General features: G+C 40.7%; 1 protein-coding gene across 1 annotated transcript in view; it reads left to right on the forward strand.

Annotated features, from left to right (window-relative positions):
* Positions 1-1,258: 1,258 nt before the first annotated feature.
* Positions 1,259-24,864, forward strand: part of RFT1 (RFT1 homolog) — a 32,533-nt gene continuing 8,927 nt past the window's right edge. Inside the window, exons 1-11 of the mRNA XM_038408493.2 lie at positions 1,259-1,581; positions 2,849-2,934; positions 3,906-4,022; positions 6,398-6,587; positions 6,874-6,975; positions 9,054-9,188; positions 11,919-11,997; positions 15,697-15,747; positions 16,915-17,045; positions 19,475-19,619; positions 23,289-23,394. Coding sequence (XP_038264421.1) covers positions 1,519-1,581; positions 2,849-2,934; positions 3,906-4,022; positions 6,398-6,587; positions 6,874-6,975; positions 9,054-9,188; positions 11,919-11,997; positions 15,697-15,747; positions 16,915-17,045; positions 19,475-19,619; positions 23,289-23,394 — 1,205 coding nt within the window. The 5' untranslated portion in view covers positions 1,259-1,518. The remainder of the gene's footprint in view (positions 1,582-2,848; positions 2,935-3,905; positions 4,023-6,397; positions 6,588-6,873; positions 6,976-9,053; positions 9,189-11,918; positions 11,998-15,696; positions 15,748-16,914; positions 17,046-19,474; positions 19,620-23,288; positions 23,395-24,864) is intronic.

Genomic DNA, 24,864 nt, shown 5'->3' on the forward strand with positions numbered 1-24,864 from the left:
TTTGCGTTACACTACATTCCACATTTGGGCCTTAGCAGGTGTTGAGTTATACCCATGGCTGTTGGTTGTTTTGGTGAAGTACACAAAAGTTGTCTATTTAACATTAAGGGCATCTAAAAACTAAGTGTCTGAGTGAAAGCGACTCAGAACTTTACCCTAGAAAACAGCTGTTCTGAGATCAGCCTGAGTGATACATTGGTGGGTCTGAGCTCTTGGATAGTTGCCAGGTGCACCTCTTAACAGAGACAGCTGCACGAGGAAACGTTAGAAATAGTTATCAGTGAGTAGGGGTCTCATCAAACAGCGGAAGTCTTCACTTCAGGACAGAATCAAAGTACAACACTAATCTACCCAAAGGGAGAGGAGTGTGTGTGAAGGGTGTCTCTATCCTACCTTGAAGAGTTGGCGTTTGGGGAGCTGTCTTTCCTTCTTCCAGATAAGGGTAGAGTTTGGGGGAGCTGTATGTCCGTGAAGGATGTCTCTCCTGGTCCATTAGAAGGTCTGGAGGAGGGCTGGTTTGCCTTGACTCCATAGGGTTTGGGGGCCCTCTATGAATGTTTTTCTTTCCCCCTAAGACAGAGGAGGACAAGCTACGGCCCCGGGCCACTCTCAGAAGCGGCTGCCCGCATGCCCCTGCGGCCTCTGGAGGAGCGGGGGTTCGGAGTGCTCCGCGTGCTGCCTGCAGGCACCGCCCCCGCAGCTCTCATTGGCCAGGAACGTGGAAGTGCGACCAATGGGAGCTTCGGGGGAGGTACCCACAGGCGAGGGCGGCGCGTGGAGCCATCTGCCCGCCCTGCCCCAGGGACCGGCGGCTTCCCGGAGTGGGGGGGGGGCGGTAGGGCAAACGGGGAGCCTGTCTTAGCCCCGCTGCATGCCACTGCCGCCCAGGAGCCGCTCCAGATAAGCGGTGCCGGGCCGCACCCTCTGCACTCCCTCCCGCACCCCAACCCTACGTTCCTGGGCCAGAAAGTTTGCCCAGTTCTGCCCTAGGAGTTCGGGCAAGAGCTGGGTGTGAGTCGGTGTCTCTCTTTGAGAGTTAGGACGTGTGTGGGGAGGTTTTTGTCTTGTTCCCTACCAGGGTCCTGGGGAGTTGTGTATAAGGGTTTCCCTCTTTTCCCGTCTAATGCAGTTGTGTGGCTCCCCTCCCCTCTTCTCACGGTTAGGGCGGGAGCTTGTCTCCCTGTCCCCTAAAAGGGAGGGGGGGGGGATGTCTCCTTGTCAGGGTTTGGGCTGAAACCAGGAAGAGGCGCCTCGCCTCGCCTTGGGGTGGGGGAGGCCGGAGGAAGCGGCCCAGCGGCCAGAGCCCCACGCTCCGCCCCGGCTGACGAGATCGATGCGCGACAGTTCGCCCGTGCCCTGACTTCCTGCTTCTGGGCCGGGGGAGACCGACGCCGGGATGGGGCTGGAGCGGAGGCTGAGAGCGGCTCCCACGCGTGCCAGCCGGGGGTGCGGGTGCTGAGCCCCCGCCGGCGTGCGGCGACAGCACCGTCTCCCCCTGGTGCGTCGGGGGCGCGAGCCATGGGCTCCCAGGACGTGCTGAGCGAGACCACCCGGCTGGCCTCCTCCAGCGCCTTGCTGCAGGTACCCGGGCGCCTCATGTCCCCCTCCCGGCTCCTCTGCTGGGTCCCCCTCCCAGAGCCGGCAGACGCGGCTCCCGCTCCCCGCCTTATGGTGGAAGGAGGGAGTCTCCTCTGCGGTGTCAGAGCGAACTCCTCCGAGCGGGGGCTGCCGGCGGCTCACGCTCCTGCGTCTTGCCATAGCGTGTGGTGACAATTGACCGAGCGCGGAGACCAGCTGGGTTCAGTCGCCCTCTCCAGTTCCCATCCCTTTCTCTGGCTCGGCTATTTTCATAACTGAGGTTCGCCTTCTCGAGTTTTGCAGGTTCTCTCTTGTGTCATTTGTGCTTGGCTTCCTGCACTGCCCACTGCCTGCTGTTTTGAGTTCCTACTTATCTCTGGGTCTGCTACAGATGAAAACAAAGCTGTTCTGCAGGCAGCCTCAAGGCTTGTACTTTGTCCCATAATAGGTTACTGGTGAGAGGCCACAATTAAGCAACATAAGACAAGCTAAATAGATAGCGTCATGGTCACTGATCAGGAGTCAGGAGAGCTAGGGTCTTTTAGCTCTGCCACAGACCTGCTGTAGTCATCTTATGCAATCCACTTCATCTGTGAAGCGGAGAAAATGCTTTCTTCCTTGGTTAGTAAGTTTGTGTATACAGTATATTGCCATTGCACCTCCATGTTCCCTATAAGTAATTTTTATTTTCCAGACTAAGAATGCATTTAGCATGTGAGTTGTTTCTAATTTCAATTATTTCTAGGTAAATTGATGCTGTATGGGTGGTTCTCAACCTTTCCAGACTAGTGTGTGCCTTTCAGAAGTCCAAGGCCCAAACGCCGCCACTCAGGCTGAAGCATGTAATTTAGCTTCTCAAGGCCTCCTGTGGCATAGGGCCCTGGGCAATTGCCCTGCTTGCCACCCTCTAACACTGGCACTGCACTTGTGGTGCCCCTAAACCTGTCCCCTGATCCCACTGTGGAGTCACAACCCCCGCGTTGAGAAGCAATGATGTAGATGAGTTGACGTATCATTCCCTAGTTGAGACCCATTGATTTAGATAGCAAATAGTAAAAAAAATAATTGGTCATGGGGTTAATCCTGTGAGATACTGGACATCTCGTCTGAGTTGAGCACATATCCTCATCAACTTCAGTAGGAGCTGAAAGAATTCAGTATCTTTCTGAAGATGCTTGGCTCTGCACAGGATCTGATTCCTTGTTAAGATTGATATTGGCCCATATTTGAAAGTATCTAATGCAACTTATTTTGTGTGTTTTCTTCACAGATATTGTTTCGGGTGATTACTTTTGGCTTAAATGCATTTACTCTCCGCTATGTATCAAAAGAAATGATTGGCCTTGTGAATGTAAGGTAATGAAGAATAGAATTGATGGTGATGATTCAAATATAGAAGTTGTTCTTTTTCTAAATACAAATGAAGTACCCAGGCTTTCCATAATGCAAGATTTTTAAAAAGTGTGCATGGTAGCATAATGAAGATGCTGGTGTCGGTACACTTTAAAGGCTTGAAGTAAGATTATATGTCTTGTATTTAAAAACAAATTCTTACCCATGTTGCTAGTAACACTTCAGAAAAAAACCTCTAATAAAGTACTTCTTGGTATTTTATGCTGTTCGCTTGTTGGAATTCTCTAAATCTGAGCAATGGAAGTATATCAATCTATTTCACTTTCTGCCTCATGGACTAGCAGGATGACTAAGTGAAATGTTTAGAGCTGTTTCCAGTGGCATTAGAAACATTTCTGTCTGAATTTTGAACTGTACAATGGTGTGCCTGTAATTTTGTGATAAGAGTAGCTTGGTAATGTTCAGTTTTGAAGTTATGAATGAGTAACTGTCTACTAGGTTCTTAATATTCAATGTTGAACATATGGGTTTTTGCAAATCTTAAGCAAATTGGGTAGAGTATTCCTTCCAACTTCCATGGGAGTTGCTTAAACCTTACCTGGTAAGATTAGAGCATCCATTTGAAAAACGTTGCTGTACTCTCATTCTTTTCCTGCCCTTCAGGAGAACTGTATGTTAACAATTTACCACGTGAGGAAAAAAAATACAATTTGCCTCTATCTGTATTAAACCTTATCTCATGACAACACATCTTCCCCCGTTGGGGGCAAATTGGTCAACCCTCTATTATGCACAATTTTTATTATAAGATCATCTATTAGAAATAAGTTTTTGCTTCATGGTATTTAAACTATGTTTATAAGTAAAGCAGCTTTGTCAGTTTAGTTTTTAAATGTCAGTTTAGCCGCTGTAATACTATACATGAAGACAAGCCCTCAAAAGAATCACTTTATCTTTTTATCCCCTTTGTTTAGGCTAACACTGCTTTATTCTACAGTTGTTTTCTTAGCCAGAGAGGCATTCCGTAGGGCTTGTTTGAGTGGCAGCACAAAGCGAAATTGGACCAAAACTATTAATCTTTTGTGGCTAACGTAAGTTTCCTTTTGAGATTCTTATTTATTCCAGTCTGTTTGTTTATAAAAGTATTCATTGCCAGACGTCTAAGCACATATAAAGACGAAAATATGTATTTACCTAACTAGACTGCTGTTCCAGGAAGTAGCAAATTATGATCTCCTCAGTTGCAGCCTCAAGACAAAGTTTCAAGGCATTAGATTAAATGGGGTTAAAAGTGTTTTGAGATCTACTGACGAAAAGTGCTGTATGAGAGTTGAGTTAAGTATTATTGTTCATAGTATGCTCTTAATATCCATGGACTTGGCCTCTTTTGGAGCTATACCAGGGAAGTAAATTCTATAGTCAAGATACACACAAGGGAAAATTTGATTATTTAGGAACATGAACTTCAAAAGTATTAGAACTAAATTCTTTAGAAGTTCTTTATACAGCATTCATCACCATAGTACCTGTACGCCTTCTCGTAGTGCCTTAAGCTTTGTGACTAACATCTGTCGTATGTGTTTGCCTATCTTCTCCCAATGGGGAGAAGTAAAACCGAAAATGAAGGTTTTAATTTATGTGGCGGATCCAAGTTTGGATCTAGAGCTTGATCCCAAATATCTTTGGGATTTGGAGCACTGCAAAAGCATTGTGGGTGGCCCCTGAGGGCATGGCTATCTTTGGTTACTTTAGAGGCTAATTAAGTACTAGAACTGCCTGCTCCTGGAGGAAGCAGAGTACAGCTTTTGCTTAGTAGGTCCAGTACAGGACCTTGGAGTGGAAGTGCGAATAGGAGAATGAGAAATCAGAGAAACACTTTGTCCTCCCCTCACCCACAAAACTGGCATGTTTAGATAAGATCAGAGGTTTGCTTATGTTTTCAGATGTGGAAGACACAAACTTAGGTGCCTAGCAAAAATGCCTAGCAGCCGAAACGTAGTGTGTGTTGTTTTCTTAGATTCTACAGGTTTGTCTATGCAAACATTTAGTTCATGGCAAGCTGGGGTGTGAATCTAGCCGATCACTAGCCTGCTGTGCACAAAGTGTCCATGTGAACCTTGGTGACGTGCACTGACAGTTCCTTAGTGTACTTTATGGGCCCTGCTTTGAAATGGGAGTAGATCAAAGCACACTAAGGAACTGTTAGTGCTTGCCAGCAGGGTCCACATGAACACTTAGCATGCCCCAGCTTGTTGTGAACAAAGTTGTAGACTTGTTGTAGACAAGCCCTTATTTAGTATTAATTTTATTATTGTTTAACTTACATTGCAGTAGTAGCTGAAACCAGCCAGTCAGGGCCCTGTTGTACTAGGTGATGTAAAAATCTTGTTACTGTCCATATTGCTTAAATTTAATTACAAATAGTTATTTCAGATATGGTAAAGCAGATAAATAAAAAGGCTTCTGTTTGTATTAAATAAATAATTAGTGTAGTCATCCATAATTGAATTGTGGTAGTAATGATGATTTGCTGTGGTTGTAATTGTTAATGCTAAATCTCCAAGAGAAAGCAGTATTTCCTACTTATTTGTGTGTTCCAAGGGCTTTTGCTATGGCTTTGTTTCCAGTCTGGGTTATCATAGGGCAAGATAAACTGTACAAAAAGAAAAGGAGTACTTGTGGCACCGTAGAGACTAACAAATTTATTTGAGCATAAGCTTTCGTGAGCTACAGCTCACTTCATCGGATGCATTTTTTCATCGGATGTAGCTCACGAAAGCTTATGCTCAAATAAATTTGTTAGTCTCTAAGGTGCCACATGTACTTTTTTTTTTTTTTTTTTTTTTTTTTTTTGCGAATACAGACTAACACGGCTGCTACTCTGAAACCTATTTCTATACTGTTACTTTATTAGCAGCATAATGCAGTAGTCATTAGTATTTTGTAACTTATTAAAAGATTTAGTACGTCTTTCTATATCCTTACTGAAGACTGGCCTTTTCAGAAAGAAGGGTCTGTCTTACAACCATGCAAGTAGTCCCCTAGAGGTGAGGAAGTTGTTTGCAGCCTCTTATGTGATGCACTTGAAGAGGTACTGAGTGGGGTAGGCCTATAAAAAGAAGTCAAGGGAGTTTGTTAGAGATCTCTTTAAAACAACAGCAACAGTAGGCAGGGTTTTGTTTTTTTTGGTGGGGAGGAGCAGTTAAAAAGTGGGTGGTAATGGTTTGAACTTTTTCTATTAGAATGTTTAAAGTATTTTTGTAAATATAATCACCACAAAGAAATTAAATCTGAATACTTGTATCCTGTAGTATCAATTCAAATATTTTAATTTTATATAGCAAAGTGAAAACTGCATGTTTCCTTCCTCTTTTGCTTGCAATATGTGATCACTTAATTTAATTCTTTTGCCATTGAGACAAGTGCCTCTATAACTCAGAAAAACAACTTATTTGACTTTATTTAGAGTTCCTTTGGGGGTTTGTTGGTCACTGTTCCTGGGCTGGATCTGGCTACAGTTACTTGAAGTTCCTGATCCTAACGCAGTTCCCTACTATAAGACTGGAGTAGTTGCATTTGGTCTTTCTGCAGTGGTTGAACTTCTAGGAGAACCATTCTGGGTTTTGGCACAAGCACATTTGCTTATAAGGCTTAAGGTTAGTAAAATGAGCACTATACATACATATATTGGACAATGATGGAGAAAATCTTGACTGAGGTAGTCAAAGATGACTGGGGTATTCAATCAGATAACTGTGAATGAAGTTAAAGACGAGTGTGATGAGATCCCTTTGGCCTTGAAAGTCTGATACCTAATATTTAACACATGTATTTAAATGTACATACATAATAAGTGAATATGCAGTTTGTGTACACTTCAGGTCTTCTGGCTGATGCAGTTGGCAGTGAATGTGTTTTTTATTTTTTTTTTTTTTCCTTTAGGTAATTGCTGAAAGTCTTTCAATAATCTCCAAATGCATTTTGACAGTTATTTTAGTAGTTCTGTATCCACAATGGGGACTTTACATTTTTTCTTTGGCTCAGGTAAGTTTTTTTTTTTTTTTTTTTTTTTTTTTCCCTCTGTGTTCTCTACTGTATATTTGTGATTTCACCAAATGCCTGTTTGCTGCTCCCTCTTGGATTTAGCCAATTAACTAATTCTGAAAGTAAGAGAGAGATGCTTCTGCAATATTGTACAGAATACTGTTCTTGTATATTGCTGTCTCCTACACACTTAGCATTGTGACTGACCCAGTTTAGTGCTAACGGAAACACGCATCAGGTTTTATGTATGCATGCACATTATCCAAATATGGACACTTATTATTCTCTTATTTCTAATTCACTTACACATGCTAATGATTGGTATGCTTAATCATTGAATTTGTTACTTTGAATTCCTACTGTTTGCAACAGGAGATGACGATGTGTGTACCAGTTCAACAAATATGTTTTATTTTTTTCCCCCTTACTGTAGTAAAGATCAGATGAGAAATGAGTATGGAAATAAGATCTTGAGTTCTTAAGCAAAGAATTTCAATGATAAATATGACCAAATAGATCAATGTTTATATGTAATAACTTTAATAACTGGCATTTAAGATTTGAGAATTTATTCCAAACTAAGAGAGCCTTTGTGCAGACTAAGCACTACCACCCTACATAAAAATAACAGAAGTATTTAAAGGCCTGTGCCGTATTGTGATAGGCACTGTAGGAACATAACAGACCTGCCCCCAAGACTACATCAGACTGATTTATAATCATAGCAGTTGTGTGGATGGTGAAATAATCTATGGACTGAATTGAAAGATAGCTGTTCCTCTGTTAAGTACATGCTTGAACACCTTACTTTAGGGCATAACAAACTGAAGCAATTACATATTTTTATCTTCATAACTCCTTTTAATTTAGGGTCTAATCCTGCAAAACTCTACTTCACAGTAAGAATTTGTAAGAGCTGGCCCTTAGATTGCAAATACCCTGCCTTTAAATTTTCTGCAAAATGTAGTTCACACCTGTGGTGTTACATAATATTAATGCTGTCTGTCACAGTAGTTGCCATCAATCCTTCCATTTAGGTCCCCTTTTACAGAGATTAGTATAATTTGGCTGCAGATTTTAGCTGTTTTGAATAATTTATAAACCTCTTCTCCCTATGTAAGTGCTAGTGGGACAGATCAATAAAATAAAATATTCTATGAATTAATTAAAGCTTTATAATTAGATATCTACTAACTAGGACAAATGAATTGGACAACAGAAGAGGAAAACAGTGCAGTGAAATACTTCTGGGGTCTCAGAGCTTTGGCTCCAAACGTCTACACTGCACTTTTTAGCCAGGGGTGGCCAACCTGAGCCTGAGAAGGAGCCAGAATTTACCAATGTACGTTGCCAAAGAGCCACAGTAATACATCAGCAGCCCCCCATCTTGCTCCCAGCCTCTCCCACCCACCGACAGCCCTGCTGATCAGCATCTCCCCTGCCCTCCCTGCACCTCCCAATCAGCTATTTCATGGTGTGCAGGAGGCTTGGGGGGGGGGGGGAAGCAAGGGCATGGCAGGCTCAGGAGAGAGGGTGGGAATGGGTAGAGTGGGGGCAGAGCCTGTGGCAGAGCCAGGGGGTTGAGCAGTGAGCACCCCCCGGCACATTGGAAAGTTGGCGCCTGTAGCTCCAGCCCCAGACTCAGTGCCTATACAAGGAGCCACATATTAATTTCTGAAGAGCCGCATGTGGCTCCGGAGCCACAGGTTGGCCACCCCTGTTTTAGCCCTTCAGCCTGAGCCCTGCGAGCCTGTATCAATTGACCTGGGTCAGCTGCAGCCATGCTGGAAATATTTTATTGCAGTGCAAACATAACCAATTTTAGGGGTGGAGTGACACAGATCAGGGCCAGTAATGTTAAAATGTCCTGATTTTTTTAAAAAAAAAAAAAGTTATGGGATTTTTGTGTTAAGGTGACTAGTGATTAGTAGTAATTTGGTTTAGAGCATTTGTTTGTAAACTATTCCTTCACTCAGTCTACTATTTGACAATTCAGAATAATTGTGAGGTATCCAATTATTATTTAGCTGGGAATCCTAGTATGTAGTTTAGTTTATGTTTCATATCTTTTCTTTCAGCTTTTATATACCAGTATTCTGGTGCTGTGCTATGTAATGTATTTCATGAAGTTTTTGGGTTCTCCTGAAGCAACAAAGAAATCTTTTCCAGTTTCTAGAATGACAGATCTGTTACCCAACTTGATTGAAGACCAGGTAAATTGCAGAGCTTAAAGTTTTTAATATTGTAGTCTTTCATGAATGAGGGAATTTCAAAGTTGGTTTTGCTGAATAAGGAGAAACTACTTGAGTAATACCCTCTTAAGTGTGACTTTGCAGGATGTAGCCTCCTTGCAGAGGAAACCGTTGAGCAAGAACAAACAAGTTGGGTAAATTATTCTTGTAATGGTTCTCTTTGTATTAATAAAGCTTTTATTACTATTTAAAACATGGCCACCACCTCACTCTGTGGTCAACACTCTGATTCCCCCAAGCTTCTCAAGCACTATTTATTGAAGTGAGAAATGAGCTCAGTTATTAACTAGCTAATTTCTTTAATGCAGGATTGTTTCACTGAAATATATTTTCTAGTGTTTTTTGCATAGACCTTTAATAAGAATGTAGCTGCATGTAACAATGAATAGAATGAGCATTTGTGATTGAATTCCAAGCAGGTTAGTTTCTCTCCAATCGGAATGATGATCTCACTATTACGCTGTGGAGTTTTGTACCCAATACCCAAATTTTTCCAACAGCTGGGAGGCAGAAGTGGGCACCTGTGCTCACTGGTCTGGTGCTCAGTGCAGTGGTGGCAGTCTTGCCTCTCATAAAACTGGCTATTAAGTCCACTCCCGAACTGCTGCAGTTTACTGTGACTGCTGCAGACTTCTTCCATGCTCTCTTCCTGTCTCCTGCTTGGTGTCCACCTGCCTGCCAAGCTGGCTTACCTGCTACAGGCTCAGTGGCCGTTTTTATTTGAGGCAGCACTGCTGTCCTTTGGTGCATATGAACAGCTGCAGACTCAGCTGTGAGGCAGAAGTTGCATCAGCTGCTGGGTCTTTCCCTCCCTTCCCCCCCCCCCCCCCCGAAATGCTGTCCAAAATGATGCTAAAAGAAAAGGAGTACTTGTGGCACCTTAGAGACTAACAAATTTATTAGAGCATAAGCTTTCGTGAGCTACAGCTCATGCATCCGATGAAGTGAACTGCATCCGATGAAGTGAGCTGTAGCTCACGAAAGCTTATGCTCTAATAAATTTGTTAGTCTCTAAGGTGCCACAAGTACTCCTTTTCTTTTTGCGAATACAGATTAACACGGCTGCTACTCTGAAACAAAATGATGCTGTTGTCCATTACTAGCCACACCGTGCATGAGACCTGCATGCACAGATGCCTGCTTCTATCTTCCTGCTGTCAGAAAAATTGCAACAATTTAGAGGGTGGACTCGGCAGTTGGTGTGTGCTCCTGTCTCCCCAGTGAGGCTGCAGGTGCTCCAAGTGGTGGTGGCAGCATGGCCTTGCATAAAAGCAGCAGCTGAGTCTGAAGCAGATGAGCCAACTTGGCAGGCACTAAGCAGGAGAAAGGAAGAGAAGGAGGAAAAAGTCTACAGTTGCCAGAGTAAGTTGCAGTGGTTTGGGGGGTTTTGGCATCCAGTTTTATGCAAAAGGGTGAAGTAGTGACCTTTTGCTGACTGCACTTTGTGCATATCTTGTGAAAAATTTTGTAGAAAGCCTTGTTTGCTTTAAACCCTGCATATGTATTCAAGAAGTCAATGGAATGTAAAATAACACCCATTAACTTTTAGCCTAAAATGGTGCTGCCAGTAAATCTGAGCAGTAGTGTGAGCTATAGACACTAACTAAACTTTTCATGTCAGTCATGGTTATTACAAACCATTTCAGGCTGCTTCACCTGATGAGCTCTAAGGCACAGCTAAATCTGTTATTAGTAACAAAAAGTGCTCGTAAACAATATAGAACGCTGTTCGCAGTGTTACTGTAGCTGTGTTGGTCCCAGGATATTAGAGAGACAAGGTGGATGAGGTAGTATCTTCTATTGGAGCAATTTCTGTTCAGCTCTGGGCTGAAGAAGAGCTCTGTGTAAGCTCAAAAGCTTGGCTCTTTTAACAACAGAAGTTGGTCCAGTAAAAGATATTACCTCACCCACTGTATCTCTCTCTAATCTAGAGCGTTAACAGAAATAGTGTTACTCATCTCAAGAATTTAATAAATCACTATTTTAAAAAATGCATTCACAGTTAAGCAAAAGGGAATCAAAGGAGGGTTTGTCTGCTCTGTCAATATAAGACCTCAGAGTGGGAATCTTTGCTCCAACTTGTCCTTTGGCTGTGATTTAGTTAATCAGCGATGATTTGGCCACAAATCTCAATATATTAAACCTTTCATTGTTCACAATTACTGCACTAGGCATCACCTTCTTAACTAGAGAGGAATTTAAATATTAATAGTTTGCTTCCTAGGACTTGGAGCACTTGCATGCCGTTCCAATTAGATGTAGACCTTATTCTCTTCTGCTCCTAAATATGGGAAGCATGATCATCAAATCACTTTCTCCATGCTTACTAATGCTCCTACAGCAGCACTGTGTTCTCCCTTCTTTCAGCTTTTCCCAGTTGTATCCAAGGCAGAACTTTATTGAGAATGACTTACTCCAGGGGTGGGCAAACTACGGCCTGTGGGCTGGATCCAGCCCGCCAGCTGTCTTAAGCTGGCCCTCGAGCTCCTGCTGGAGCAGTGTCTGGGACTTGCCCCTCTCTGGTGCTCCAGCCAGGGAGCAGGGTGAGGGCCACTGTACGCGGCTCCCAGAAGCCGCGGCCTGGCCCCCCTCCAATGTGGATTAAGCAATGTATTCACATGTTATCTTGCAATTCTGATTCTCAAAATCAACTCCAGTGGTTAAATCACAGTACGGATTTCTTTCTTGCAGACTGTGGTTGACTGGCAAGAGGCTAGGTTGACTTGGAGCTTCTTTAAGCAATCTTTCTTGAAACAGATGTTGACAGAGGGTGAGTATTATGTGCCCTCTTCATGCCTGTCCAAGGTTGGAAAGACCTTGGTATTGCTTGATTGGCTGTCAATTCAATAGCAAGAAACCACAGATAACTTTTGGTTGAAAAGAATCACAAAAGACTAGTAGTAGTGTGGTTGTGATACTGACACCCGCAATAGGAAAGGAGTCATCAGCATATTGGTGGCTCAGTCTTATTTTCCGTGCTTTTTCTAGTAGAGTTGGGCAGAACATTTTTTGACTGCATGAAATCTGTAAGGGTAAGTGTGACTGAATATATCCCTGTACATCTACATCCCTATATACACCCTACACTATTGTGATAATGTTGTGCAAGGTATGTCTTATAAGATATTATTTAAAAATCCATAACTTGCTGATCAATAATATGGCAAAATGCATATAGCAACATTATATGTGAAGTTATGAACATAAGCTAAATCATTACTGAAGTATGTTTTCCAAATGTTTGGGGAGTGGCTAAATCAGTTTCTCAGAGACGTAGGGGAACTGATGCCAGTCAGGTGTCAGCAGGTAACGGTTCATCAGTCTTGTTAAGTGACCCTTCTTTGGCAAGGAAGGGGGTAAGGACAAAAATCTACATCTTAGCAAAAAAGCATTTTTTTTCTTCACTGGATTGCCTGTCACCTTGCTTCCATCTGGAAATGCTTCTCAAAGGAGAACAGGCCAATAAAAGAAGGGGCAGATGCTCCAAGACATCTTCCTCTCTTCACTGTAATTCTTTGGCACCACACCTAAAAAGGCAAAAGAAAACAGCTGTTGGACTCTGGAGGGTGAGGGGTAGGGTGGTAGTGGTGGTCCTGACCTGAAGAATTTTTGGTCAGTAATCTTGTTGGAAGCATGTGGTTAGAAAGTTTTTCCCCCCCCCCCCCCCCCCCCTTTGCAACTGCGTTAAAGTTTCTTAAGTAGAAGCAAGTAAGTATTTTATCTTGTAACCATTACTGACTTTTATGCCTCATTACTTCGTTGTAGTTAATAAAATTGTGTTACTGTTTAATCTAATCCAATGTGTTTAGGTTGGAGGGTCTGGGTAACTATTTAAGGTAATAAGATGGCACATTATTCCTTTAAAGGAATAATAGATTAACTGTATTTGTACTGTCCTGGAGATGGTGGGGCAATGCAGGACAGTCATTTCTGGGGGATGATCTGGGACTGTGGGTGTGTTGGAGTCACCCTGCAGTATAACCAAGGCTGGTGAGAGCCAGGGTGTAGCTGGCAGACTTCAATTGTGCACAGACATTGAGTATGTAGCTTGCCTGCTGGATGGCTGAGTGGCTCAGGTGGGAGCTACTACAGCAAGGCATTGTAAGTAAGGCTACGATTTTTGTCATGGATATTTTTAGTAAAAGTCAGGGACAGGTCATGGACAATAAACAAAAAATCACAGGAGCTGTGACCTGTCTCTGACTTTTACTAAAACATCCCTGACAAAATGGGGAGGGAGGAGGGTCCAGCACCCTGCCCCCTCCCTGCTGCAGCACCTGGGAGCTGCAAGGACTCCATTGCCCAGGGGCTGGGAGTTGCGAGATGGGGAAGAGGGAATTCCCCTGTCACCTGCTATGGCAGAGGAGCTGGGGGGGGGGGGCCTGCCAGCGACAGAGGCTGGGGAGCCTTGGGAATGGGCTGAGCAGCCCCGGGGTTCCTCTGCTACTGGAGGCTGGGAGCTGCGTGCTCTCCCTCCACCCCGCCCCGGCCTGTGGCTCCATATTAGCTCCAGGGTTCCGCTGCTGCCAGCGGCAGAAAGCTACGGGGGGCTCCGGCTGCTCATGGTGGCTGAGCTGCTGCAGCAGGGACCCCTGCTAACAGTGGTGGCTGGGCAGCTCAGGGGTTGCTGCCAAGGGCAGCAGCTGGTCAGTTGTGGGGAGTCCCGCCACTCACAGTTGCTGGGCAGCTGTAAGAGGGTCCTCTGCTGCCCATGGAGGATGGGCTGCTGTGGAGTCTCCTGCTGCCGGCAGCACAGAGGTCGCTGGAAGTTATGGATTCCATGACTTTTTCGCAACCTCCATGACATAATTTTACCCTTAATTGTAAGGCAACCAAGGTAGCAGGGCAGGGATGACATGCTGCCTCCCCCCCCCCCCAACTAGCCTGGATTGTGCCTTGATATGTCACAGTAAATTTTTAGCATTTTTTTTAAATGTATATTATAGTAAAGCATGAGAACTCCACTGTGGTAGAGCCTCTGTGCTGTACTGGTTCAGCATATGAGCCTTTTGGCCTTGGAGACTTTTTCAGATTTGTTCTAACATTAATGAACGTGAGTTTGGCCATCAGTTGTAGCTGATATTTGCCCACTCCACATTTTGTCTTTTTAAAAACAAACACACACAAACCAGATGCTTTATGTAAGAAAATAAACTCAACAAATCATGAAGAGTGGAATGTATGGAACAGAATCAATTTAAGGATTGTTTTCTCACACACCCTTAAATGTTTCATCTTGACAGTGTTCACAAATTAACTATCTATACGAGATTTGGGGATATATGTGCCACAATGTAAACCCAGGATTAGTAGAAGTCAAATTAGCAGACCCTGGGGTTGTTAACCTGGGGCTTACATATTCATGTGGATGCTCAAACCTTAGGTTAACAAACACTGCATTATACTGGCCCAAGTCCAACTATGCATATCCCAGATTTCCTAGTGCCCTCCGAACTTGTGGCTGCTTTCCCCCTTTGTTCATAGTGCAGTATGGATAAACTTGACTGTTTAGAGGACAAAAAAAGTTGGCCCGTGGGATTGTGGGATACTTCTTGGTGGAATCCCAGAGCACAAGTCCATTTTGGCTGCATCTACACTGCAAAGCAATGGGGCTTGAAGCCTGGGTCTTTGCTTGACTTAGGCTCAGACCCTCCACCCCTGTGGGGTCTTGGGACCCTGAGTCCGAGCTCTGGTTTTAGCATGATTTGTGTGTGGATGAAAGGGGTTAGGCTTGAGCCTGAGTTTGAACCCTGGGTTTACATTGCAGTGTAGACATAGCTTTAGGGTTTTCTGTGGCAGTAGAAATAAATTTAAACATTGAGCAAGTCCAGAACATCATTTACGTAATTTCAGTTTAGGTTGCTCTTTATTCCTCATTTTCTTGCCTTTTTCCTAGTTAAAGTCTCCTGTGTATATAATAATATGAGTGTCCAGCATCTCCTGCACTGAGAAGAGGAAGTAAGTCTTAAAAGATGGATCACTGCAAAATACAGATGCTGGTGATACGTATTAATTATTGTATTTTATGATTAATCTGGAGCTTGAGAAAGCTGGGTCATGTCTGATCCATTTTGGAACTGTTCTGAAAGCTTTATATTAGTCGCATTGCTGTTGATTTCTGGGATGCATTAAACATGATGGATTTAATTCAAGAACAGATAGATTTCTTTACTGATCAGTGAAGACAAAATGTTCTTAAAGTGTCCACAGATTTTGTTGTTTCTCTTCCTAGCTGTCCAACTCAACACTTTGGGCTTCACTTTCAGAGCTGCTTCCATCTTCAATTCCCATTGACTTCAGTTCATTCCAGGCCTACAGTGTAATTAGTAACCATTCTTGAAGATATTTTACCTTTTCATTTGGCTTCCTCACAATATTGCCTGCTAGAAGTATATGAATAAAAACCGGAAAAGGATATGGGTACTAACATTCATTGTAAGTTGTTAATTTCTTTGTTTTGAATTTACAGGTGAAAGATACGTGATGACTTTTTTGAATGTGCTAAATTTTGGAGACCAGGGTAAGCATGATATATTACCAAGTGGTAACAAAGTTATTTGGTTTATGCTTTTACATAAAACTTTGAAATTAAGACACCACATTGAAAAGGTATTTTGAAACTTCAGGGATGATCTCAAAGCCTTAATGACTTTGTACTGAAATGATGGGGAAGTGCGAGATGTAGAGAGAGAAGATGTTGGTAGTTTATGATCAAAGGCTTTAATTTTATGTTTCTCTTGATGAAAATTTTTCCCATAGTAATTGAGAAGGCAAGAACATTGTACATTTTACAGTGTATCTTACTTAGCACTTTTTAAAAACGGTCTTTGCCTCCTTTTGAGGCTTTTGTGCCTTCACTTCTCTCTTTGAATGTATGCATTTATTGCATTTGATTTCTCTGCTTGTTATTCCAAGGCACCAGCAACTGAAATTTAAAAATAATCAATGTTGTTGCATTAGTGTAACACTGTATTTTTCCCAGGGTTGGGAAAATAACTAGGACCATTATTTCATTCATAGGTCATGGTCCTGAAAAGAGTTATGTATGTACTTAATACACTGTGAGTAGTCATGTTGTAGTAATGAACAGTAGTTTTTGCAAGATTGGACCCTACTCAACTTCTTATTGGGGGTAGAATTGTTAGAAGTGTGCTGTAGACTGTCATTCTGGTAGCTTATATAAAATTCTTCCATTTGAATGAAAACAAAAAAGGGCCTCGCGTTTGAAGATGGCTATTCTCGTTTTTTGAGTTCCTGAAGTCCTGATATTGTACCCATTCAGTGAAACAACATTTGTTTTACGGTGTCTACTGATCTTATCTCAATGAGTTTTTCCTACAATTATCCCCTGCTAATGTTAATGTAATTTGAGGGGCATTTGCACATAAATTAAGTTTCACTCAAACTTGTCGTTCTGTCCAAAAGTGAGATTTGCATTTCCAGCGGCTTACTACTATCAATGTGTTTAGGTCCAAAATCCTTATGGATCGGAATACTGCTTCTTTTAAAAGTGTTCTACTATATATGGAGAGACAAAGTGCTGTTTTTTTATGACCATTCACCAGAAATGTCAGCTCAAAAGGAGCTTGTGTGCATATAACTTTTTATGATCTAGAACTAGGAAGCTGAAAATAAAATATTTTATAAAAGTTAATATATTGTTTCTCTGTTTTTTGTTTTGTTTAAGGTGTGTATGATATAGTGAATAACCTTGGTTCTCTGGTGGCTAGATTTATCTTTTTGCCAGTAGAGGAGAGTTTTTACATTTTCTTTGCTAAGGTGCTGGAAAGAGGGATGGATGTAAAGCTACAGAAACAAGTAGGTTGAGTGTAATTCTAAATGAGTAAACATTTGCTATAGAACTGTGCTTTAAAATAAGTAAAGAACTAATCATAAAAATCTACTATTTCCTACAGGGAGTAAGGTTTTTTTTTTTTTTTCCCTTCAATATTTAGGGGAAGGGAAAGGGTGGGAAAGTCATTGCAAAAGCGTGTTCCTCAAAGACTGTAGAAATCAGAACAGACATCTGCACTGTCAAATTTCTTAATTCATTTTGGGTAATAAGGGTGCCAAATCTAATCAAGTTTTTTTGCAGGATCACGATTAAGAATGTTTTTTGGAGGATCAGAGTTGTAAAAAGAAGTGAAATAGAAAATAAAGAAGGATTGGGGAGGGGTGAAAGAGTATTAAAATACACCAACTGCTAAAATGCTAATAGGTCATCCCATCTCAAAAAAGATGTATTAGAATTTTTGGAAAAGTACAGAGTAGGGCAACAAAAATGATTATGGGTATGGAATAGCTTTGATGTGAGGAGAGAGAAAAAAGACTGGAACTTTTCAGCTTCGAAAAGAGATGGGGGGTGGAGGGGACAGGAATGTGATAGAGGTCTATAAAATCACAAATGGAATAGAGAAAGTGAATAAGGAAGTGTTATTTACCCTTCATTTACTACAAGAACTAGGGGTCACCTGATGAAATTAATAGGCAACAGGTTTAAACCGCAAGTATTTCTTCACACAATGCTCAATCAAAGTGTTAAACTCATTGCCAAGGGATGCTGAGAAAGCCAAAAGTATCACTGGGCTCAAAAAATAATTAGATAGGTCCATCAATGGCTGTTATGGTCAGGAATGCCAACTCCATGCTCAAGATGTTCCAGAAGCTGTGACTGGATGAAAGGGGGTGGACCATTCAATTATTATTCTGCTCTGTTCATTTCCTCTTAAGCATCTGGCACTGGCCACTATGGGAAGATAGGATACTGGGGTAGATGAACCATTGGTCTGGCCCAGAATGGCCACTCTTGCGTTCTTAAGTAAAAATCAATAAAGGGAATAAAACTACATAGTATGATATTTCCCAGAATGTTCGCTTCAATGTTAATACACTGCGAAATAGTTTTACATAAACCTTACCCAACTCATTTGCACACACCCCATTTAGGTTGTCTTATTCTAGGTTAACTGACAAAAATGCTCATAGTTACTTTGTGCAATGCTTTGAAAATATATGGAACTCAACAAGTACTATATAGTCGTATTGCCACTTACTACACTACAAAAAATAGGTTTTTTTTTTTTTTCAGTTTTGAAAAGAGAATAATCAGATGGGACTATAACTGAGCTATTTGAGATTATGAAGTGCATAGTAAAAACTGCCTTGTACTGCCTTTTCATGGTGGTAAATAACAATACAACAAGGGAAGTGGGAAGTAAATTATAGATGCAAGTCTATGTAAGAAATACTTCATAAAATATGAAGTTCAGCTTCTGGAATTTACAAATAATTTAATTGGATATTTTCAGTAGTACTTGTTGGTACACATGATAAAACAGGGTTAATAAAATCTCTTGCTTCAGGGCATTGGTTGATTGGTGCATGAGGTAACAAATGTATATTTTCTCATGTTCAGAATTGTATAATTAGACAAGTGCCTTATAAATTTTCACATTTCTGTCATCTATCTAATATAGGCCACTGTTACGGAAGGGACCCTAGAGTTAACAGACTGTTCTGGTATGGCAAATGCTGTGTTCCTGCACAGCAGTAAAAATCCTACCTCTGCCGCTCAATCACTGTGGCCTTGGGAAAATACTTTGCCCTTCTCAGTTTACCACTAATTCAGTGAGGCTTAATGTAGTGTACAGAGCTTTGAACATATAAAATGCCAGGTAGATGACAAGTATGTCAAGATTGAAAGTGTATGTTGTACACAAAATGTATAAAGATAACTCAAAACTTAACAAAAAAAAAAAAGAGGAGTATTGTGGCACCTTAGACTAACGCATTTTTTTGGGCATAAGCTTTCGTGGGCTAAAACCCACTTCATCGGATACATGCAGTGGAAAACACAGTAGGAAATATAGTAGTAGTGTGTATTTTTTATACACACACAACATGGAAAAAATGGGTGTTGCCATACCAACTGTAGCGAGACCAATTAATTAAGGTGGGCTATTATCAGCAGGAGGAAAAAAACTTTTGTCGTGATAATCAGGATGGCCCATTTCAAACAGTTGACAAGAAGGTGTGAGGGATTTTTTTTGTTTTTGTTTTTGTTTTTTTCTGATACAGACTAACACGGCTACCACTCTAAAAGCTTAAAGAAACCTTTACCATCTCTGTAAAGCAGTAGAAAAATGCTGTTCTTTTTTAAAAGTAATTCTTTGTGAAAATGTCCATGAAAATAAACTGCAGAATTCTGTAGCTTCTGATTCATGTAGATCATAAAATTCTTTCCTTAGGATGATATCGCAATGGCTGCAGCAGTGTTAGAGTCACTGTTAAAACTCATGCTTCTGGTTGGCCTGAGCATTACAGTTTTTGGCTACGCCTATTCTCAACTGGCTCTGGATATTTATGGAGGTTCAATGCTCAGTTCGGGATCAGGTAACTAATCACTTTTTGCCAGTTTTAGAAGTCTTTCTGAACAGAAGATGCAGATTTATTGAGTTATTTTACAAATCACACGTTGTCAGTCAAGAGCAAAATTATCTGATAAGTAGAAAAGCACTTCTATCTGCTTGTGCATGAGAAACTGAAGTACTTAAAATCCTGCGGAGTTTCTGCATTGCAGTCTACAGTATCATTTACTGACCTCACTTTGGATAATCTGCTACATCCGTTTGTTCAGTTATACACACCTAATTTCAGAATTTAACGGCACTAGGGAACCAACTTGCCAGGTAGCCATTGAGAACTGCCATGAAAGATAGACCATTGCTTAGAAGCACTATGTAATTACATTTGGCTCTAGACACATTTGAAGCTAATAATTTGTAGGGTTCTATTTTATTCTTTTTGCAGGGTAATCCTTTGGGAGGGGAGCGTTCCATGTGTTGCATTTTCAGATTTATGTAGCAATTAACTGGTATATTTATAATAATGGATATCTTTATGAGAATGGTGTTACAGATATATACAGTTTTGTGTGTGTCCAGTTCATCAGTGCAGCTGTAGGTTTCAATGATAACCTATTGTTATCCTTCATTTCAAGTCACATTTGACAGGGATTTAGAGCCAAATTCCTCCCTTGTGCATACGTATCCAGGTCCCATGGAGGCCTGTGGGTTAGTTTTATCTATTTGAGTCCAGAATTTGGTCTTTAGTATTCAAGCTCTTTATATATAAGTAGTTATCTTCAGTTTTAATCTGCTGGAGAGTTTAATTAGTGATCACATAATTTTTTTCAAGATTTCCCATGGTTGAAAGTTACTTTAAAAGGTAATGTGCGTTTGGTTCTTCCATAATGCAGTATTACCAGCCCCAAGAGATCAAAAATCATGAGTCAATCCTCCCCAGTCCCAACAAAAAAATTATTGTGGGTTCTTTTTATTGGTTTTCCAGCTTCTGAATCTTTAGGGTCACGTTATGAAGCCTTTCTTTGCAACCATGAGGGCTACAAACTTACTTATTTTTAAACATGGAAAGCGGAGATGCTTGCTTCATTACATGATTCCACGAGCCAAAGGTTGAAAAAAGCACCAAGTATTATGAGACTTGTGATAAGTGTCAGAGCTGTTGTCAAAACAAAGAAGGGTGTGTTTGCGTCTTGTGTGTGGCTTTTTTTTTTTTTTTAGACTAGCAAAAACATTTATTGGAAAACTGCTTCTGTACTGAGCATACTATTATTTGTAAATCTATAAAATTATGATGCAGGTCTGTGCAATCATATGTATTATTCAAAGCTGTTAGATTATTCAAAACAGTAATCACTGTCTCAGTACTAATCACTGGGGGTGATTTGGGTTTAAGATTTAACAGTTTCAGTGCAGCTTTACATGTTAAAGGGTAAAATGTACAACTGGAAAATAATTTCTATAGGCTGTTGGCTTTTCTTCATAGCCCAGAAGAACTGACACTACTCCTAGAGACTGGTACAGGTTCTTTTCCTCCTGGCTTTCTTCTACCTAACACAAAATCAGCACACCAACTGTCCCTGCCCCTAATCTGGGATTTGCTGGAGGGGCCAATGCATTCCCTATGTGTTACCTATCTACTGGCCACTTGCCTGAGAGTCACCCTGCTCCAGTGCCTGATACAGGTGTCAACCTGCTTCCTGTAACTTTCCTTCCCCCACCCTATCCATGGGTTTACTGCCAGAGCCTCCCCACTCCTGGCAGATCTCTTCCCAGCTGAGCTACCTGTTAGGTTTTCTAATCGCCTGATTCCTAGCTGATCTCTCTCAGTTGGGAGGTAGCTGATCTGTCAGTTGAGGCTGGGCGCAATTCCAGTTAAAAGGTCAGCCTTCCTGAGACATTTCACTTCAATCTGGAGACACTGATAGTGCCACAATGGGATATTAATAGTCTGACTGACAAACACTTATATCTTTAATACTGAAAAATTACAAGGAAAATGGAAAACCTTCCAACACAATTTATTACATGGAATATATAGGAGCTTTATAGTGTGAAACATTGTCCTTTGAATACCGCTAATTGAATAACAGGAAGAAAGTTGCAATTACTTTATTTAATTTCAAGATAATTAATTTGAGAGACATTGTAGCTCCATGAAGACCCTTGCTTATCTTTAAGGAGGTAGGTCGGACACAGGCTTGTAACAATTGCTGTTGCTTCTGCTGTCCCTTAATCTGCAATTTGATAGTATGGTGCAAAATACAGTCAAAGAAGGTGAGCAATAAATATAAGCACTTAAATATTACCACCTGTTCCTCAAGAACTTTGGACTCTTGACAGATTAAGATGCATGTTTGGAAGCCCACATTGGTTTTTATAGAGTATTTTTAGCAATAAAGAAACATGACATGCATCAGTTGCCAATACATCTGTTCTGAGTACATATTTTATCACTAATCCTCTTAGATTTTTATTAATTTCAGGAAAATGAAATTTCTGAAAGTGTGTTGTTATAGAATAGCAGCAGTTAGCCTTTTTTATCAAGAGAGCATTTTCTATCCCCTTGCTTGCATCACTTGCTATCCTATTTCCCCCTCTAAAATGTAAATCGTCAGTTATGGGGAAATGAAAACGGGTGTTACTCACTGTGGGCCAAATCTATCAAACATTAACTGTACTTAAGGTATTAGCCTCTTCACTTCAGGAGGACTACTCGTATGTGTTAAGTCACTCTCAAGTATATTCACAGGATTGGGGCCTATCAAAGTGAATTCCTAAATGTGACATGCTGGCATTTGTATCTACCCTGATTTTCCTTGAGTATCTGTCAGTTGTGTTAAATTATTTCATTTACCTTTTTTCTCGCGTGCTTGTAGCCTGACTTTGATTGCCTGTATGTGCATCTGCATAGAGTTGAAGACTTTGTCTTCACCTCAAAGAAATGTGCTGTACAGTGGCTGCTCAGGAAATTACTCCTGAGAACTGAGACAGAGGGATAGTGCACAGTGTAATAACCCTGATCAATTAAGTCTGTTTCTGGGATATGAATTCATTTGCCAATATTCATTTTTTGCTACCAAAGCAAACTGAAATTTAGCTGCAATTTTGTAATTTTCTCACCTTTACGAGTTCACATGGGAATCTTTCTTTTTTTAAAGGACATTAAACCAGTTTCCAAAACAGGGTGTAGAATTTTAACTCCTTTATAAATCACCTATGTCCCATTAAAAATATTCATGTAACTCCCAGTTAGCACAGTTTCTATCTGTTTCTTATGACAATATATCTTGGCTGGAGTACATATCTTCTCCCTTGCTTCTACATCTTGAGGATTGGCCGCAGACTTATTCCCCAAGTCCTCTACAATAGTCAATGCTGGATTTAACAAGCTTTCTTCTTTATTAAAGAAATCTCAACTATTAAAATATCCTTTTGACTATGGGGAAAAAAAGATCTGAGCTACAAGTGGTGTCCTTGGCTTTTTGTTTAGTCTACTCATTGTCTTGTAATGGTATTATAGGAACATGTCTGTGTAATTTAGCTTCAAGATTGAACTTGAAAGTAGCTGTAATGGTAAAATCATCATTGAAAACATTTGTGGGATTGATCTTTGAGCACCAGGAGATATAAGAAGTATATACATGAGCCTTCATTATAAGAATATTGGTTCATTTATTATTTTATTGTTGTTTTTTAGGTCCCGGTCTCCTGCGCTGCTATTCTTTATATGTCCTCCTACTTGCCGTCAATGGAGTAACAGAATGTTTTGCATTTGCTTCTATGTGCAAAGAGGAGGTAGACAGGTAGGCAAGAAGGCTTGTGGATCCATTAATAGCCCCTAAAGTGTTCCTGAAAAACAAATTTGCTGCAGGTGCGACTCTGTCAGTCTACAGTGCATCTGTACCTAGAGGGAAGGCTTAAGGGGGGGGAGGGCAGGAAAAACACTTTGGAAATTCAAGTGCCTTTTTACACACTATTGTTTCACCACTTAAGCTTCAGTTTTGATTTTCACATTTTCAGTGCCAGTTCTAAAGCAGTGATACATTCTCAACTAATATAAATATGATCAAAATGTTCAGACTCTGGTTCCTAAGATTACACACCTAAATCCATATGTAGGTGTTTCAGTAAGTGACTTGATTTACGCTTTGCAGCCAGCACCCACTCTTCCCTTTGAGGTTAAAGGGTGTCCATAGCTCCTCAGCACTGCTGAAAAACAGGCTACTTATTTAGCAGTCTAAATATAGATTAGATGGATAATCTTGGGCACATACAAGTTTGGACATTATATACACAGAATACATATCTAGTCTAAGTATGAAATGGAAGAAAATATTTGAGGGGGGGGAAAAATCCTAAACCTTAGTTTCCATACATGTGCACATTGAGTAGTTTTAAAAGTATCTTCCAATAATAGCAATAATTTTTTATTATAAAGTATATTGCTTTAGTAATCTCATTTAAAAATTTCAGTTATAAAAATATTCCATCTCAGGTATTTTTCTGAATGAATGAAATTCCTGTCTATATCTTCTTATATTTCGTTGACTATTTTAATAGCTAATTATTTCCTATTTTTCTGAAATCTGTGCTGATGTGCAGCAGAGGCTGTTTTTGTTGACTGGGAGAAGGGTTGATGCATAATACTTATGACTACCAGCTTTGGTCACTGTTAAGTGGCACTAGAAAAAAATGTTTGGTTCCAAACTTTTTCAAGGAGAGGGTTTGACTATAAAGCATTTGCCAATCTCAATTATAGATTTGACTCTCCTTTAAAGAAAAATATATAAGCACTAAATACTGTATTGTACAGCATGTCTTATCTTATTAATTCTAGACAAGTGAACATAAATATTTGGCAGCACAGAAGACGGTGTATTAGGCAGTATATCAGTTAATTAGGTTCAGGGTTTTTATAATACATCATGAAATAGCTGTCTTGTTAAATAATATACGTAAGACTCATTGAACTTCAAGTTTTGTCAAAAGTTTGTCAAAGGACTCTTTCATGGAAAAATCTAGGTCCATCCCCCACCCCCATCAGCTCAATTTCTGTGGCATATTGGTGAGTTTAAAAGTGACATGGTTATCAATATAAGAGGACTGCCAAAATAGTGTAGTAATATAAGAATATTCATGAGACTATTTTTGGATTGGCAAACATCCTGCCTTGAGGAAACAGGTTTGTATGTCATGTGACTTGGCATGGAGAAAATTTTCACATTATATTTTAAACATGTATACTGTTTTGACCAAAGTCTTTATTAGATTAA

The sequence above is a fragment of the Dermochelys coriacea genome, chromosome 7, assembly GCF_009764565.3.
Source record: "Dermochelys coriacea isolate rDerCor1 chromosome 7, rDerCor1.pri.v4, whole genome shotgun sequence".
NCBI lineage: Eukaryota > Metazoa > Chordata > Testudines > Dermochelyidae > Dermochelys > Dermochelys coriacea.